The 15,274-nt window shown below is 38.3% G+C and overlaps 1 protein-coding gene across 1 annotated transcript in view; it reads left to right on the top strand.

The window, feature by feature from the left end:
* Positions 1-15,274, top strand: part of FANCM (FA complementation group M) — a gene marked incomplete at its 5' end in the record, with an annotated part of 75,534 nt that overhangs the window by 26,297 nt on the left and 33,963 nt on the right. Inside the window, 5 exons of the mRNA XM_035551461.2 lie at positions 1,559-1,687; positions 2,242-2,343; positions 8,645-8,838; positions 9,471-9,677; positions 12,428-12,662. Coding sequence (XP_035407354.2) covers positions 1,559-1,687; positions 2,242-2,343; positions 8,645-8,838; positions 9,471-9,677; positions 12,428-12,662 — 867 coding nt within the window. The remainder of the gene's footprint in view (positions 1-1,558; positions 1,688-2,241; positions 2,344-8,644; positions 8,839-9,470; positions 9,678-12,427; positions 12,663-15,274) is intronic.

The following is a 15,274-nucleotide window of genomic DNA, read 5'->3' as shown; positions in this document are numbered from 1 at the left end:
TGGTTTCCCTTCATTCCTATTGGAAATAACGTTAACTCAGTGTTACAGATAGAGTGTATTTGGGAAAGCAAATGTGTGTGTATGGCAGCAGTTTTGACAAAATAAGGAACAAACAGAACGCAGAGTAAGTGGCAGTAATGTCTTAGAAGAGACAGGGAAAAACAATTAAGCAGTTAATCGAAGCAATTGTTTGGTCTTCTGAAGCAATTGTTTGGTCTTGCAAAGCAATTCCTCCATTATTTAGCTCCCCCCTATAGCAAAAATAGCGTAAATGTATGCATGAGATTCAAGCATCTTTGCCAGATTATTACAAATTTAGATGCATCACACTAGAATTTCTATCCCAGCTGTGCGACTTCTTCTCACTAAGGAAGCTGTAACTGTTATTGTCCTTTTCTGTACTTTTTTCATTTTCTTGAATGAGATGCTGGGAACTTTGTGTGCTGTTCCAGATGTGGGTACATAATGACCTCATACAGTGATGCAATAATATTTTCTTTTCTGGCCTCACTTTATTTTTCTTAATTCTGCCACTGAATGTTGTGAGGCTTTTGTAATTCTCCAGTCATTTTTAGACCTGTTGGATTGTCATTGCTGTCTTGTAGAGCTGGTTTGGTACTGACAGCATTTGAGGGGAGAAATTTCCACTTGGCAATGTCAGTCAAACTGCAGGTTTCTTTTGAACACTGGATGTGGGAGGGGAATGTTTCAGCTGTTCAGAATACACTGTGGTGTGGCTCTGAGGTTTCTTGCTTCATTTTGGTTTGCATGTATGTCACTTGGCTGTGTGACTGAGGGTAGCTTAAAAAACAACAACTTTGCCTAAAGCTCTGCTTAATTAAAATGTCACTGTTTTGTCCAATGTCAGAACCAAAGTATACAGTACATGCTGCATATTATAGAATATCTATAGAATATATATTTATCGTTTGCATGTCCTAATAATTTCTTGCGAATTTTATGCATCTGGCGTTTCTACAGTTTACTACTTCTGCTTGCACAGATTTTTACATTTCTGATGGTATAGAGCTCTCGTTAGACCTGAGCACCTTCACGTATTCCCTAGTTTCTCAGATTCTTTAAATTCACGTCTGCTATTGAAAGGTGACAGATGAATAAATAGTTTTTCTGTACTGGTTCTGGTACGTTTGGTCTCTGGCTTGGGTAGAACAAAACTATTTTCTGTATAGTCATAAAATCGTTCGAAAATCTTGTTAATTTTAGCTTTTTGATTAGGTTCCCTTTTCTTTGAGTACTTGGCAGAATTCCTGCATTGGATGGCTTTTCTATTGCTTAAATGGTTGATGTAGAACATTTTGGTTTACCTATGGGACCCAGGCTTAGGTTTATACAAACAGTTTTCATCTTTAAAATCTGTGAAGGAATCTTCCTTGAGAAAATATTGATCTAAACAACGTTTGGTACATTTTCTAAAGCTACCACGTACCTTGTAGCTCTTTAAAGGAGCTTACGAGTTTTGAGAAGCTGATCTTTTGGATAGCAAAAATTAGATCCACTATGGAGATTGAATGCTAAGGTATTTAAACTTTTTACAAAGGGTTTACTCGTACGAAGAATGAACTTGGTCGTAATGAGGACTTCATGAAGCTGTACCAGCAGCTCAGAGACATGTTTTCAGACACACATCAGACTTCAGCAAATGGAAATCTTTGCAAGAGTAGAACAGGTCAGTATTTCCCCTTTAGGGACAGAATACTCACTTTCTGTTTAAATGAAACAGCAAATACCTTTGCGTAGCTTGTAGATGGAGAAGCCGTGCATTTTGATACACCTGGCTAATATTCTTTATTCAAGATTGTTTTCCTCAGACTCTTTATTTTGTGTATTTATCATCTTTCGGTGGTTTTAACTACCTTCAAATGAGTTTTGTATCTTTGAAGTTTTTAATTTGATTTAAAATGAAAGGTTAAAATAGTATTATTTGACTGCATACTTTTAACTTTTTTTTTTATACTTTTAACAACGTGACTAAGACATGCATGTTTTAGTCATAACAGCATGTTTTGAGTCGTAACAGCATGTTTTCATAAACTGGCTTTAACAAATATGCTTCTGTAAGTATTTCACTGAGGTTTTTGCTTAGGTGAATGTAATTAGAACTACCGTCAGGAATTTGTATGCCTAACTTGGAGAGTTATGATGGGAGAAAAAAAAATTCAGTGAATCTTTATACTTGTTGCAACATGACTTGTATCTTTAATTGCTTTATGTCTTTTTCAGTGTTTGAAAATAAAAAGGAATTTATTTACAGTCATCCAAAATTAAGGAAATTGGAGGAAATAGTAATAGAACACTTCAAATCCTGGAAGATGAAATGTTCTGGTAAGTACCAACAATTCAAAGAAAAAGTAGTGACCAGTTGGAACTGTTAATGCAGATGAGTAAAAGAGCCTACTGATTTATGTTCTAATTTGTTCAAGTGCTTCTTTACTGTCTTGCATGTTTGTATAACTTCTGTGTGCAAAAGTCCTCTTTAGAAAAACTATACAATAACAATTTCTTTAAGAAAAACAGTTTGTAAGTTGCTATTATTAATTTGATATAAACTGTTCTAACTGCTTAGTCAAGCCACGATAGTAAACTGTTTTCACAGAATCAAAGAATGGCTGAGGCTGGAGGCAGCTCTGGGTGCCTCTGGCCCAACCCCAACCCAACGTGCAGGCGGCTGCTGGAGACCTCCAAGGAGGAGACTTCCCTCTCAGGGCAACCTGTGCCAGGGCTCCAGCACCTGCACAGTAACGACGGTGCTTCTACTGGTGCTCTGTCCCTTGATTTTCATAGCCACAGAATTTGTTCTGGAAGTCAGCTCTCAGTGCAGTTCTACCATGAACTGTTCTCTCTTGCAGAGTTAGATGCCAAGTATTTATGGAGCTCAAGGATAAAACACTTAAGAGTTTGTGAAAGGACATAAGTCAGCTAACATTAAAGTATCATTTCTCAAGGAACAAATATAAAGCATTTGTTAAAGGAAAATATGCTTTTTTATCATTTTAAATTACAAAATTGTATTTAGTGAAATTAAGTTCTAAAATGATTGTAGATGAACAAAATGTTACTCTTTTCTATCCTAATTTGAAATATCCTCTTAAATATCTTTTGGACACTAATTATTCGTACAGTGTTGAAAAATTATAATAGCAAAGCAGTCCCTCTTCTCTTTCAGTCTTGTCCTGTAACTTAAAAAAACAAAAAGAATTGAATATTTAAAAAAACAAACAAACAAACAAAACCTCCTCAGTTCCTATTATTTCTGTCTCTCTTGCAGCTTGTCTTTGGAGAAGTCTTGAAATTGACCTCTATAAGGAATAAATTTAATACAGATTGGTTTATAGCTATAATTTGCAGTGAGAGTGTTTAATTCATGTAGTCATATGGACTTTGCATACAAGTGTTGCTTCTACAACTGAATGTATTGTACATTGTATACAAGTACGAGGATACTACGAATAATTCAGTAATTATGCTTAAGATGCGTTTTTTACTTAAGGCAGAAATACGGAAACTTTCATAATCTTAAGTTTCTCAGGGAATGGTGCAGCTGATTGCATGCCACTGACTTGGATGTGAGCATGGTTGTTGCAGATAGAGCACACAGATTAATATTGTGCCTAAGTAAATTAATTGGCTATGACATAGTACACTAGACTGAGTTTCAGTGAGAATTACCCATTCAGTTCACGGATGTTCATAGGAATTCGAAAAACCCTGTAACAGAGGGTTGAAATGCCATTTAAGTTCTTGAAGGGAGGCAGCTTCCAATGTGTCACACTGGACTGTATCACACAAAGACATCATTTTTGTCTCGTTGTTTCTCTCTTGAAACACCAAACTGAGACTTTGACTGCTACAAAAAATATGTATTACTACTACTCATACATGGATATTTATGCTTATCTGAAATCAGAATGTATTATCTGGGAGCAAAAAGGCCCTTAAAAGAAATTTCTCTTAAGTGTTTCATTTTTGCCCTAAGCTTAATATTGTTTTACTATTTCATACATGGTGGTCTTTGCAGCTCTTTATGCCAGAGTTTCCGTCAACAAAGCATCAATTTTCCTTTTAATCTTTGTATAAAAATAATGCAGTTTATCTAGGATTTTGCCTAACAGGATAGCAAAACAACTGCAGAAGTGTAGAATCAATTCTACGATCAGGTTTTGAGAATGGAGAAAATTTGTAAGTTCGCTGCCACTAATGATTGTTTTATTCCGTACTTTTTATCATTTTTGTATATGCATATAGGCATGGGGGGAAAATACTACAATTTTCTATGAGCTACAAGTTTTGGTTTTGTTTTTTTTTTTCACATAAATGTGGAAATTTTTTTTAATGATGTTCAAAACATATGTTTTCACTCCTCCCTATGTTCCATCTCTTCTATATGGTAGTCAGTTTTATTGTTAAATTCACTTCCTTCTCTCTTTTAAAATACATGAAGACTGTGTAGACAAGTCGAGTATCCAGCCTGTTGCTAAGAATGACAAACACAGAGGCATCAAATAGAAATGGAAAACCTTCTACTACGTTGATCTCTTCCTCATTCTTTTTTGTCTTGACTGAAAGGGGAAGCAAAAATATGCCATGCTGTAGCATGAGATTATGAAGCAAAATACTCTGCATCATTCGAACCTCTCTGGCTTCTCGATTCAATTGTTGTTTGGGGAATAATGACATCAATAACGATAATTTGTTTTGTGGTTCTTTACTTTTTCCATGTTAGTTTGTGTCTTTTTCCTCTGTGAAGCCCCAATAATTTCTGACCAGCTCTTAAGTTCTTTTTTTCTTTTTTTTTTTTCTGTCTTAGATACTGGCTTCTCAGAATACACTGGAAATTACATTTACTTTTCTAGTAGGCAACATTAAGTTTCCTCATTTCTCTTTCTGTTTGTTCGTAATACATCCAAATTCATTTTATCAAATTGCTCCAAATTCATTTTATCAAATTGCTTTATTTTTTTTGTGATTTTGTTTGCTGTCCTTTCCATACTTCTATCTGTTCTCCCTGCTTCCCTCAGTGCCTCTGTATGGTTTCCTGTAACATCTTTTGCTATTTGCTATTGCCTTTTCTTTTCAGGTTCTATATTCTGCACTGGAGTTACTTTCACAAAGTTTTGTGTTTAATACTCTTCCATCTTCTTTTGTTAGCTTGGATTTTACTGTCATATGAATCCCATCATATTTCCTTGCAATGTTGGTCAGATGTATGTCTTAATATTGCTAACAGGTAATTAGTGTTCAGCTGCTTTGATTTTGTGGTTTGTGTGTGTGTGCATGAACCTCAGAATTTAGTAGGCATTAACCATAAATCTTTACTATTTTAAGTACAAAATTACAGTGACTGTGCAGGAAGAAATACATGATATTATATAGCAAAATGGGCGAGCTATGGTAACGCGTAGTCTTATCTTGAGCCAGGTGCGTTAGGTTGTCTTGCTGTCATTCCTTGCTCCTGGTTCCTCTAACTGCCCTTATCCTGGTCACTAACAGGCATAGCAAGGCCGTGGGGAATACAAAGCAGTGTCCTGGAACCAGTTCTCCGGGTGCATGTAGTTAAATTTAAAGCAAGTACAAACAACCGATCCTGAAATCTTTGTTTCTAATGCAAGGCCAGAAAGCCCTTTACAATTCACAGTCTGATCACAAGCTTATACATCTCCAACCCAAATCCACTGGGCAGCTGACACTGTGATTTTATTTATTTGCCATGTTGTTCACTGTGTCATAGCATCTTTGATGATACCTTCTGAGCAATACTCCAAACCTGTATTTCTACCCTTACTTTCCTTGGAAGTAAACTCTAAATCCACATGTACGCAAGTAGCTACACCCTAAATTCTGGTTTTGGACTCTAATTCGATAGGGTACACACCTGTGTCCTGATTTCTCCCTCCTCCAGACAAGAATTTGTCACGAGTCTGTCAATAAAACAGATAAATTTGAGTATTTATCATGATTCCAAACATAATTGCATGTATCTTTGCTCCATCAGAAGGCTCTGAAATATAAGTCTAAATCATTATGTGAGCAGTAGAAGATATATTCAGCATTTGTTTCAGGAAGCTTGTTCAAGTGCATAATATCTCTAGGGAAACAATAGGAGCAAGCAAAACTCCTGAACCCAACTGCTTCATTCCAATTAAGCATTACTGAACTACTCAGTTTCATAAATTGCTGTGGTCATGCCTGTTTAATTTTGAAAACCAGTCACTGCTTCAGCAAAACATTTTCACTGAGAAGTCCTGCATTTGAGAAGGAAAGGATTGTATCAATAATATGTCATTGGCCATGTCAGGAGCAACACTAGCTCTTATTCCTCCCTTTGAAATGAAATCTCTCCTATGAGGACTTAGAGGAGTAGTGCCAAGTTGCCTGTGCAAACTCTCTGATCTGTTTCTGAGTAATGAAGCAACCAGGCTTAGTCTGAGCTTCTCATTCATGTTGCTGTTGCCCCTGCCTTGTGAGATGCATGCACCACAGTTCAGGTAAGTTCAAGAAGACATTCTGGCCAGCTCTAAAGAAGCGTTGGCTCAGCATAATGAGCTTCTCCCAGCTAATCTTCCATACCTAGATTACCTATTAGATTGATTATGGGCTGCTAGTATCTTGAATTTTCTCTGTCTGGTTTTGGATAAGTCAAGGAGGCAGTGGCAGCAAATAAATTGTATTGCAATACAAGGACAGATGCTATTGAATGTTATCAGTGTTCAAGTCATGGGATTATGCTAAAAACAGATACAGAACAATGTTGTTGGTAATTAAGTTAGTGGAGGAGAAAAATACGAACTCATGTAAGTAGGATATATCCAACCTGCACTTACTCTAGAATGCAGAGCCTGTCAATTTGCTCAGGATGGCAAACTATACAGAACACATTCTATCAGTGTTGCAGTAGTCTGGTTTCTAGTTACAAGTACTGCATCATATGCACCATTTCAATTCTAGGCCTTCACTGGGACAGGTTGCTGTACCTGACAGATGGCCCCCATATCACCTGCAATGTACTGAAACGGTACAGTAGGAATCAGAATAATTTGGACGAGCTGGAAGGGACCACTGGATATCAACTTGTCTAACCTCCTTGGTTGTCAACATCAGGAGTGAAGTTTGTTTTGACCAGAGGCAGCAATCTTCATAATCCACCTGTGAATTTCTTTTTAAAATGAAATTTGGAAATGATTGGTTTTGTTTCTGCTCTTGAGATACTTAAGATTACTTTGATTTAAGCTGCTGAAAACATTTCTGCATGTGGATACACACGACTGAAAACTAAACTGTGATTTCCGATAGTTGGCCAGAAAGATGTGTATGCACACTTACCACCACATCTGGGCACTGTGTCTTGGTAATACAGGCAGGCCGCGCTGATTTCAGTAATTCACGATATCCTTTAGAGATTGCTTTTTTAAGATACTAGGCTTTTACATCGTACCTCGCAGTAATTTTTATATATATATATATATATATATATGTAGAAATGAGTATCCAGAAGACAAATTCTGTCACAATGTAACGTAAAAAATATTCCGTTGTTCAAAGGCACCTTGCTATCAATGCAGTTCTTTTTGCCTTGTCTTTGAAGTGATAGTTAACCTCACTGGGGGGCCTACAGGAAAGCTGGGGAGGGACTCTTTCACAGGGAGTGTTGGTATAGGATAAGGGGGAATGGTTTTAAAATAAAAAAGGGTAGGTTTAGATTAGATGTAAAGAAGAAATCCTTCCCTCTGCAGGCGGTGAGGCCCTGGCGCAGGCTGCCCCGAGGAGCTGTGGCTGCCCCATCCCTGGGGGTGCCCAAGGCCAGGCTGCATGGGGCTGGGGGCAGCCTGGGCTGGGGGCAGGGGGCTGGAACTAGGGGCTCTCTAAGGTCACTTCCAACCCAAACCACTCCATGATTCTATGATCTTTGCATTGAAATGAGAGAGAAACATTTGTGCAACAGATCATTCAGAAGCACCAGATTATGGTAATAAGGGAAGGTTTTGAACATTTCTGCTGTCATGGGGATGTTGAGCTGTAGAACTAGACATGACTTCCCGTAGTGAATCACAAAAAGCTGTTATATATCCCTTTTACTCCACCATGCTCTATGCTATACTAATGCTAGCGCCGCTTTTTATTGCTACGTATCACTGTCTTTGTCTTACTCTGGCCACTTCAGTAATATTCAAAATTCACCGCAAACCCTCTGAAAGAAGTCATCGTAACACATTATTTCAAGACACTTGCCATCAAACCTGAGCTTTTCAAAGTAACATGAATAATAGTACCTCAGATATAAGACATTCTCACTACAGCTGGTGTAAATTCTCCAAAATTTGAATGCTGCTTTGATTCCAGAGAGGAATTGTTTGAGCAGGTATATCTAGGAGCATTTTCTGGGAGTGAAAAGGTTTGTCTGAATAGGCTGAGGGGCTCATAATTACCAGTTTTCTCTACTATTTATATATATATATACATATATGTTTAGATTTTTTTAAAAACAAAATGCCATATACTTGGATAAAATCTTCTAATTGTTAAGTCAGGTGAGAGCTGTGAATGTGTAACTTGTGGGATGACCTGTCCTCACATTCTTTTGGCAATTGTTTTAAAATCATGTATTTTCTGACCTTTTTAACCTAAACAGATCAAACCACGACTGAAAGTGCATCTGTGAACACTGCGGATACCAGAGTGATGATCTTCTCATCATTTCGGGATAGTGTGCAAGAAATTGCAGAAATGCTTTCCCGCTTCAATCCAGTGGTTAGAGTAATGACGTTTGTTGGCCACTCCACGGGAAAGAGCACAAAAGGCTTCACACAAAAGGAACAGCTTGAGGTAAAGAGAAGATAAATCTTGTATTAAGAATAGTTACAAGGAATATTAATAGTTAAATCATTATATGGGTATTAATATAGGTTGTATGTCAGTGGCTGAAATTTCAAGTGTAGTTAATAAATATGTAGTTCAATTGCTTTCAGAGTATCCAAAGTTATACTCACTAAACAGAATGCATAAATAGAAACAGTTTATCCATTTATATTATATTAAGACATGCTAACTTTTATATATTTGAAAATCTATGAAAATATTTAAATACTTACTTGCTTTGGGGATTTTTTTTCTTGTAGATAGAAAAAATAAGATACATCCTTATATTTTGATTCAGCAATGTAAACAAAATACTGTAAAGTTGGGAAGATCAGTTTTAGAAGTGTGCTGTGGTTGGAGTCAGAATGAGACATGCTTTTTCCCATTTCTTTTAGAATTGAAGAGTCATATTGATAACGTTAGTGCATGCTAGTTGATCATGATGATGAAGTAATTGACAAATTTAGAAAGACCGTCTGCATTTTGTAGGTTTAAAATGTAAATTTATTTCTTTTTCAACTTCCAGATACACCTAGAAAAAAATGCAAAGTGTGTATATGAAGCTTTCTAGCTAACTCGTTAAATCTATTCTTAATCAGGTGGTAAAACGCTTTCGTGAAGGTGGGTATAACACTCTCGTCTCTACGTGTGTTGGAGAAGAAGGCTTAGACATTGGTGAAGTTGACCTCATCATCTGCTTTGATGCTCAGAAAAGCCCAATTCGCCTTGTGCAGAGAATGGGCAGAACGGGGCGCAGGCGGCAAGGCAGGATTGTTGTTATCCTCGCCGAAGGGCGGGAGGAGCGGGTGAGTGTGAAGCTTTCTTCTTGCTGGGAAACCAGAGGGACTTGTTTACTGTGTTCCAGAAAACTGTATACTGTGCATTAGAAGTCGTGGCAATCGTGAGTGCTCTTAGCAATGTCCTAACTGTCCACAGGAAAGTATAGTAGCCCACTATGTCCAAAAGAAAATGTGTATTTCTTTCATGTTGAGAACTTCAAGCTTTGTTGTTAATAGTGCTTATTTTGTAAATGATAAACTGAAATGCAGAAAAAACATTTTTTGCCAAGGTTATGGAACAATCTGTGGAAGAGATCGGAATGAAGCTTTGCGAGCTGGAGGGCTGTAAGTGTCTCTCTCTGAACTGCTGACGACACTGTGCTTTCAGACAAGCGCTTAGTGGTAGCAGGCTTGCGTGTGAGGTCTGAAGAGATCAGCTTAAGTGGAAATCTACTTTTGCTAAATTCCTGAACCTCAGCACTCAACTCAGAGTATAATTAATCTTCTCTGAGCGCAGGCTGCCCCTTGGGAAACAAATGTACCAGGGGAAAGCTAAGCTGTGAGTCGCGAGATGGGCGAACTGAGCTTCAGCTGTACCAGCACACTGACCAGCTTCACCCTGCAGCTGTGCAACTGCTGGATGAGATCCAAAGAAGATGACAGGGTAGTGTTAGGTGGGAGGAGGCACGGCAATCCCTTTGACATCCTTCTCTGGTTAGATTGCTTGCAGTATAATATGATACTGCATCTTTACATTTTCCTCATGCAACCCGATTTTGAGTGCAAGGCGTTTTTAGGGTGTGCTGCATTGTTTTGGTGGAAATTTGATTTTGTTCTTTGTTGGTTTTGGTTTTGTTTACTGGCTAGATTGGTTCTCAGTTTGGTCAGGTTTTGTAACAGTGGAGTCTGAGATCTGTGTAAGCTAATTGTAAACCCAAGATTGCAGAGTCTTACTACTATTTGATTTATTCCCATCAATGTGGTGCCTGTGGTTTAAATTTGTAAGTAGTAGGAATTTAATTCTACGTGAGTGTCAAAAGAATCCTGCCAAAGTCAATTATAAAGCTGTTCAAGATTTGTTGGGAGAAATTGGAAAACATAGGTCTGGAAATGTTGAGTTTGACAAGAATTTTTGTTACAGAAGCCGTCGTGACTTGCTCCTGCCCCCATCTCCCCACGCGTTCCCCCCCAGGTTGGGCTCCCCGTGGAAGCTCGCTGCCATCCACCAGGCTGACTCATGCCACCTGACTGCTTGTGCTGTGTTAGTCCCCTGGGTTCCCCTCAAACTTTTTGCCTTTTTCCTTGTGTTCCCAGGCATGTCATGTTTTGCTTGTTTTTTTTTAACGTCTTGTGACAGCTCAGCTCAACGTGCATTAGCCTGGAAGGGAGCTTCTAGCTGCAGATTTAAACCGATACAAAGGTGAGGGCTCAGGAGTTCTTGAGGAGCTCAAGGCCTCTCAGACTTCTGCCAGGCCAAGCTGACACTGCCTGTGAAACACAGCAAAAGGAACCATACTGATTAGCAACACTAAAGTAACCATTCTGTAAGGCAATGAAATTGTTAATAGAAAATTTGTTCTATAAAAAGACTTTTTACCTGTGCTAGGATTAAAAAAAAAGTCTTTATTGGAAAGTCTGTAAGGCAGTTTAATAAAGTTCTCCCTTAACCTCTTCCGTTTTTATTCAGAGAGCATCTTCTTGTGTCTGCCTCTTCAAGTCCTGCTTTCCAAAGATCATCTGTCACAAGAATTTAGCTGCCGTGCTTGGCATACTCAGAGCACTCTGCTTAACTTGGCGTGCTGCCTCCATCAGTGACCTGCAGCAGAGTCTCAGGGAAATGTATAAAGACAAGAAATGTGCAGAGTGGGGACTAGTTTCTTTCTGTAGTTTCTCTATCATTTTGGTTTCTCTGTTGCACAATAAAAATGAGGTGTAATTAAAAGGGCTTGAGGCATGTACGATATTAACAAATAACCTTATACCTTAATATGTTTGACCTCCTTTCTTCCTGATGTAATCTAATTTACATCATCCGTATATCTATTGCAGATTGTAAGTTCCTCCAGGCAAGGGCCATGTTTCTTTTTCTCTCAAGTGTCATGCCTACTTCTGATTTACTTATGGAATAGAAAAATCTGGATATTAAATTTATATTTTGTGTTATCTAGTTTAAGGATTTTTAAGGCATGTTTGCAACATAAAGAACAATCTCTGTTCTTTAGTACCTCTTAGCTTTTTATTGCATTTGCTTTGAATGTTTTACATAGGCACAAAATGATCATTCAAATTTCAATTGACTTAGATATGTTAGTTTGGAAGCTTTGTAAAATGGGAAAAAAAAAAGAACTTAGAAGCTATTCTTAATGTAATCATGATCAGATTTTCAGTGCAACTTCACTACTTTATTGTTTTCCTCTATATCCTTTTGCTCCTTTCCGCTCTGTAATCAGTCACCATAATGTGGAGGCATACTGCAAGTCTTAAACTTGCAGTTCAAGAACTTGAACACAACTGAAGTTGCATGTGGAGTTAAGAACTTGCAGTTCAAGAACTTGAACAAGCCGTTTTGTTGATCTAACTGACCATGTCCACAGAATAGGGCATATGATGAGTTCTCTGGCCCTTGTATCATATTTTGTTTTATTTGTGTTTGGGAAGAAAAAAAGTGCATGATAGAACAAAACATAATGAAAAACCCCACAGACAGTCAGGCGTTCTTTTGCTTATCATCAAGTCATGTGGAAAAAGCAACATATGACTTTTCCTTTCTTTTACAGACTTACAATCAAAGCCAGTGTAACAAAAGGAGCATCCAGAAAGCTATTTCAGGAAACAAAATGCTTCATTTTTACCAGCATAGCCCACGTATGATTCCAGAAGGCATAAATCCAGAGTTGCATAAAATGTTTATTACTGCTGAAGAATACGAACCAAACAATTCAGGAATGCTTTCCAGAGGGAGAAGATCTACTTCCCTCCAAAATAAATCTGCTCTCTTTTCCTGTGTCACCGGTAAGAGGATTATGGTGTTTCTGTAAGCGCTCTGTAAGCTGCTATCTCATGTCGTTATATTACAGCATATCAAATCTTCGCTCTCACATGAGTTTGGGTCTCTAGCAAAAGTGTCCTTCTGACAGCTTTAATTTTTAAACTGTGATATTGAGCTGGCTGCTGCTTTGATTCTGCATTCTTTTCCTTTAACATCCTGAAATCACAGTCCTGTCCTTCAATATCTGTACTTCATTTCAGACATTTGTTTCATCGTTCCCCATAGAGCTTCCCATAGAGACAATGACTGAGGGTCAGAAACTCCAGCAACAAACAGAAGAGGCCAATGTTAATGCCTTCTGAAGACTTCTGATATGCCTGTCAGCTGGCATACTTGTCACTAAATTTTTAGTGTTAATTCTATACTAGATTTGTTTTTTAGCTAAAACACCTAGGCGTGATTCTTGTATTAATACAAGAAATGTGTCTTTCATACTGTTGGAAGTTAAAATAAAACAGAGATGCTTGAAAACTGAAGGATTTTGAGGGGAAAAAAGGAGAAAGCAAGAGTGGGATATTGGGACCAGATGACCTCCAGAGGTCCCTTCCAGCCTCAAATACTCTGTGATTCTTTGATTTATTGCACACGCTTTTGGAGAAAAATAAATCTTAAAAAAGAGAAATGGCTCCTTAGCGTGTTCACTTAGATAGCACTGGAATGAGCTTATAAAACAGGAAGAAAAGGCTGAATTTTACAAATACTTGGAAATCAATCACAATCTCATTTAAGTGCTTTCAGGACTTTAAAACCAACAGCAACTGCTTGGAAGGAAGAAACTCCTAAAAAAATTTCATAAGCTTCATAGTCCAGTATCTGAGTAGTTAGACTTAAAGGTTAGTGTTTTTAAACTCTTCTGAACACAGAAGTTCTTATTATCACAGTCTACCTCTGATCTCTTTCTAAACACCATCCAGGGCAAACTAAAGCCTGAACAGAGAAGAGGGGAAGCAAGCCACAAAATCATGCAGAAAAGATCCCTTTCCCCTTAAGGTGCAAATCAGTTCATGCTATTTCCCATTTTGCAGGGTAGAAATGTGCTGGAGAAGGATGAGTATCAGTAAATCAGTCTGTACATGCCATCCTCGGACTAACTTCTTTCTAAGTAGGCATGTGCTGCAGACATAACCGTGGTATGGCTGTGATGGTGCTCCCGATCGTAACATTTTTCCAGTGCGCCTCTCTAAGGCTTGCTTATCTGGGTTTTGCACGCAACCCAGGAGGTGCCAAGTAAGGAAAAGCAAGGGTGGTATACAAAGACACAACTTGCGAGAAAAAAAAGAGGGGCAAAACATAGAATTAAAAAAATCATTTTAGAATGTTTGTAAGTCTGTCCTAGAAAACAGAAATGAGAGGCTTCAAGTGCACAAAGCAGATAATGCATTTGAACGCATTTCCTGCTGAGGGAATAGCACTTCAGAGGCTGTAATTACCAGGTTCCTTTTGTGTGAAATAGGTTAGCCGCTGCCACATTGAAGTACATGGCGTATGTGGTGATCTATCAGTTGCTGAAGCTGAATGCGATTGACTGCCTGTCTTGGAAACCGGTGTTACAGCAGTGCAAATTGCTGACGCTTTTGTCATATTGAGCACCAGGCTTATGTGTTAAGGTCCCGTTTGTTACTGTATGATGCAAGTGCCTGATATTCAAGATAAGTCTCAAAAAGAAGAGAAAGTTCTTTAATTTTTGCATTTTCTTGTTCTAATTTCAGTGCTCCCTTCCATGTTACAAAATTGAAAAAGGTAGCCATAATGAATAAGCTTTATGTGTTCTTATTTATCCTTTCTTGCTTTTCATTTGTTCTTGAGGTTCAGTTGATCTTCAGATTTGTCCATGGCAGAATGTGTGCTCAGAAACTGAAGTATCACAGGCAGAAGTATCGTAGTAATTTCAAGCATTCTCCTCCTTTCCTAGCTAAATTTAAATATTTCCTTTTCTTAATTTGGTTTAGCTTCTAGTAATTTTACACTGCCCTTCCACTTTAAAACCTCTCATAAAGTTAATCTCTGTGAGTACCAGAAGCACACGTTATTCTTGTCTTACCCCGTCACCTAACCAAGGCGTGTGCTTCAGTTGTATGACTTCCTCTGCACAGAGTGCAGCAACAACAAAACTCCCATTACCCTGCAGTCTGCTTACATTGTTTCGTCTCATTTTTGAGATTCCTTTCTCTTTCTCTATCTTTTTTGAAGAATTTGCTAAAACTGAGGAGCATTCTGAGGGCGGTGAGGCACTGGCACAGGCTGCCCAGAGAAGCTGTGGATGCCCCATCCCTGGAGGTGTTCAAGGCCAGGCTGGATGAGGCCCTGGGCAACCTATCTAGTGGGTGGCATCCCTGCCCATGGCAGGGGGTTGGAACTGGATGATCTAAAGGTCCCTTCCAACCCCAGCCATTCTATGATTCTGTGTGAGTAAGTGCAGTTAAAACAAAACAAAACAAAACAAAAAAACAGAGGAAAGAATAAGTTTACACCCAAAGCAAATGGCTTGGACTCATTGAGGGGAGCATTTCTGAACAGGTATCTTTGGAGATAGCTCAAGGTTTTTGTTTTTTGCTTGTCTTTTGTTTTTAAATTA

This window comes from Cygnus atratus, chromosome 5 (genome assembly GCF_013377495.2).
Source record: "Cygnus atratus isolate AKBS03 ecotype Queensland, Australia chromosome 5, CAtr_DNAZoo_HiC_assembly, whole genome shotgun sequence".
In the NCBI taxonomy this organism is placed as follows: domain Eukaryota; kingdom Metazoa; phylum Chordata; class Aves; order Anseriformes; family Anatidae; genus Cygnus; species Cygnus atratus.
Note: the sequence above shows the minus strand (reverse complement) of the source record. Positions and strands in the feature narration are given on the sequence as shown.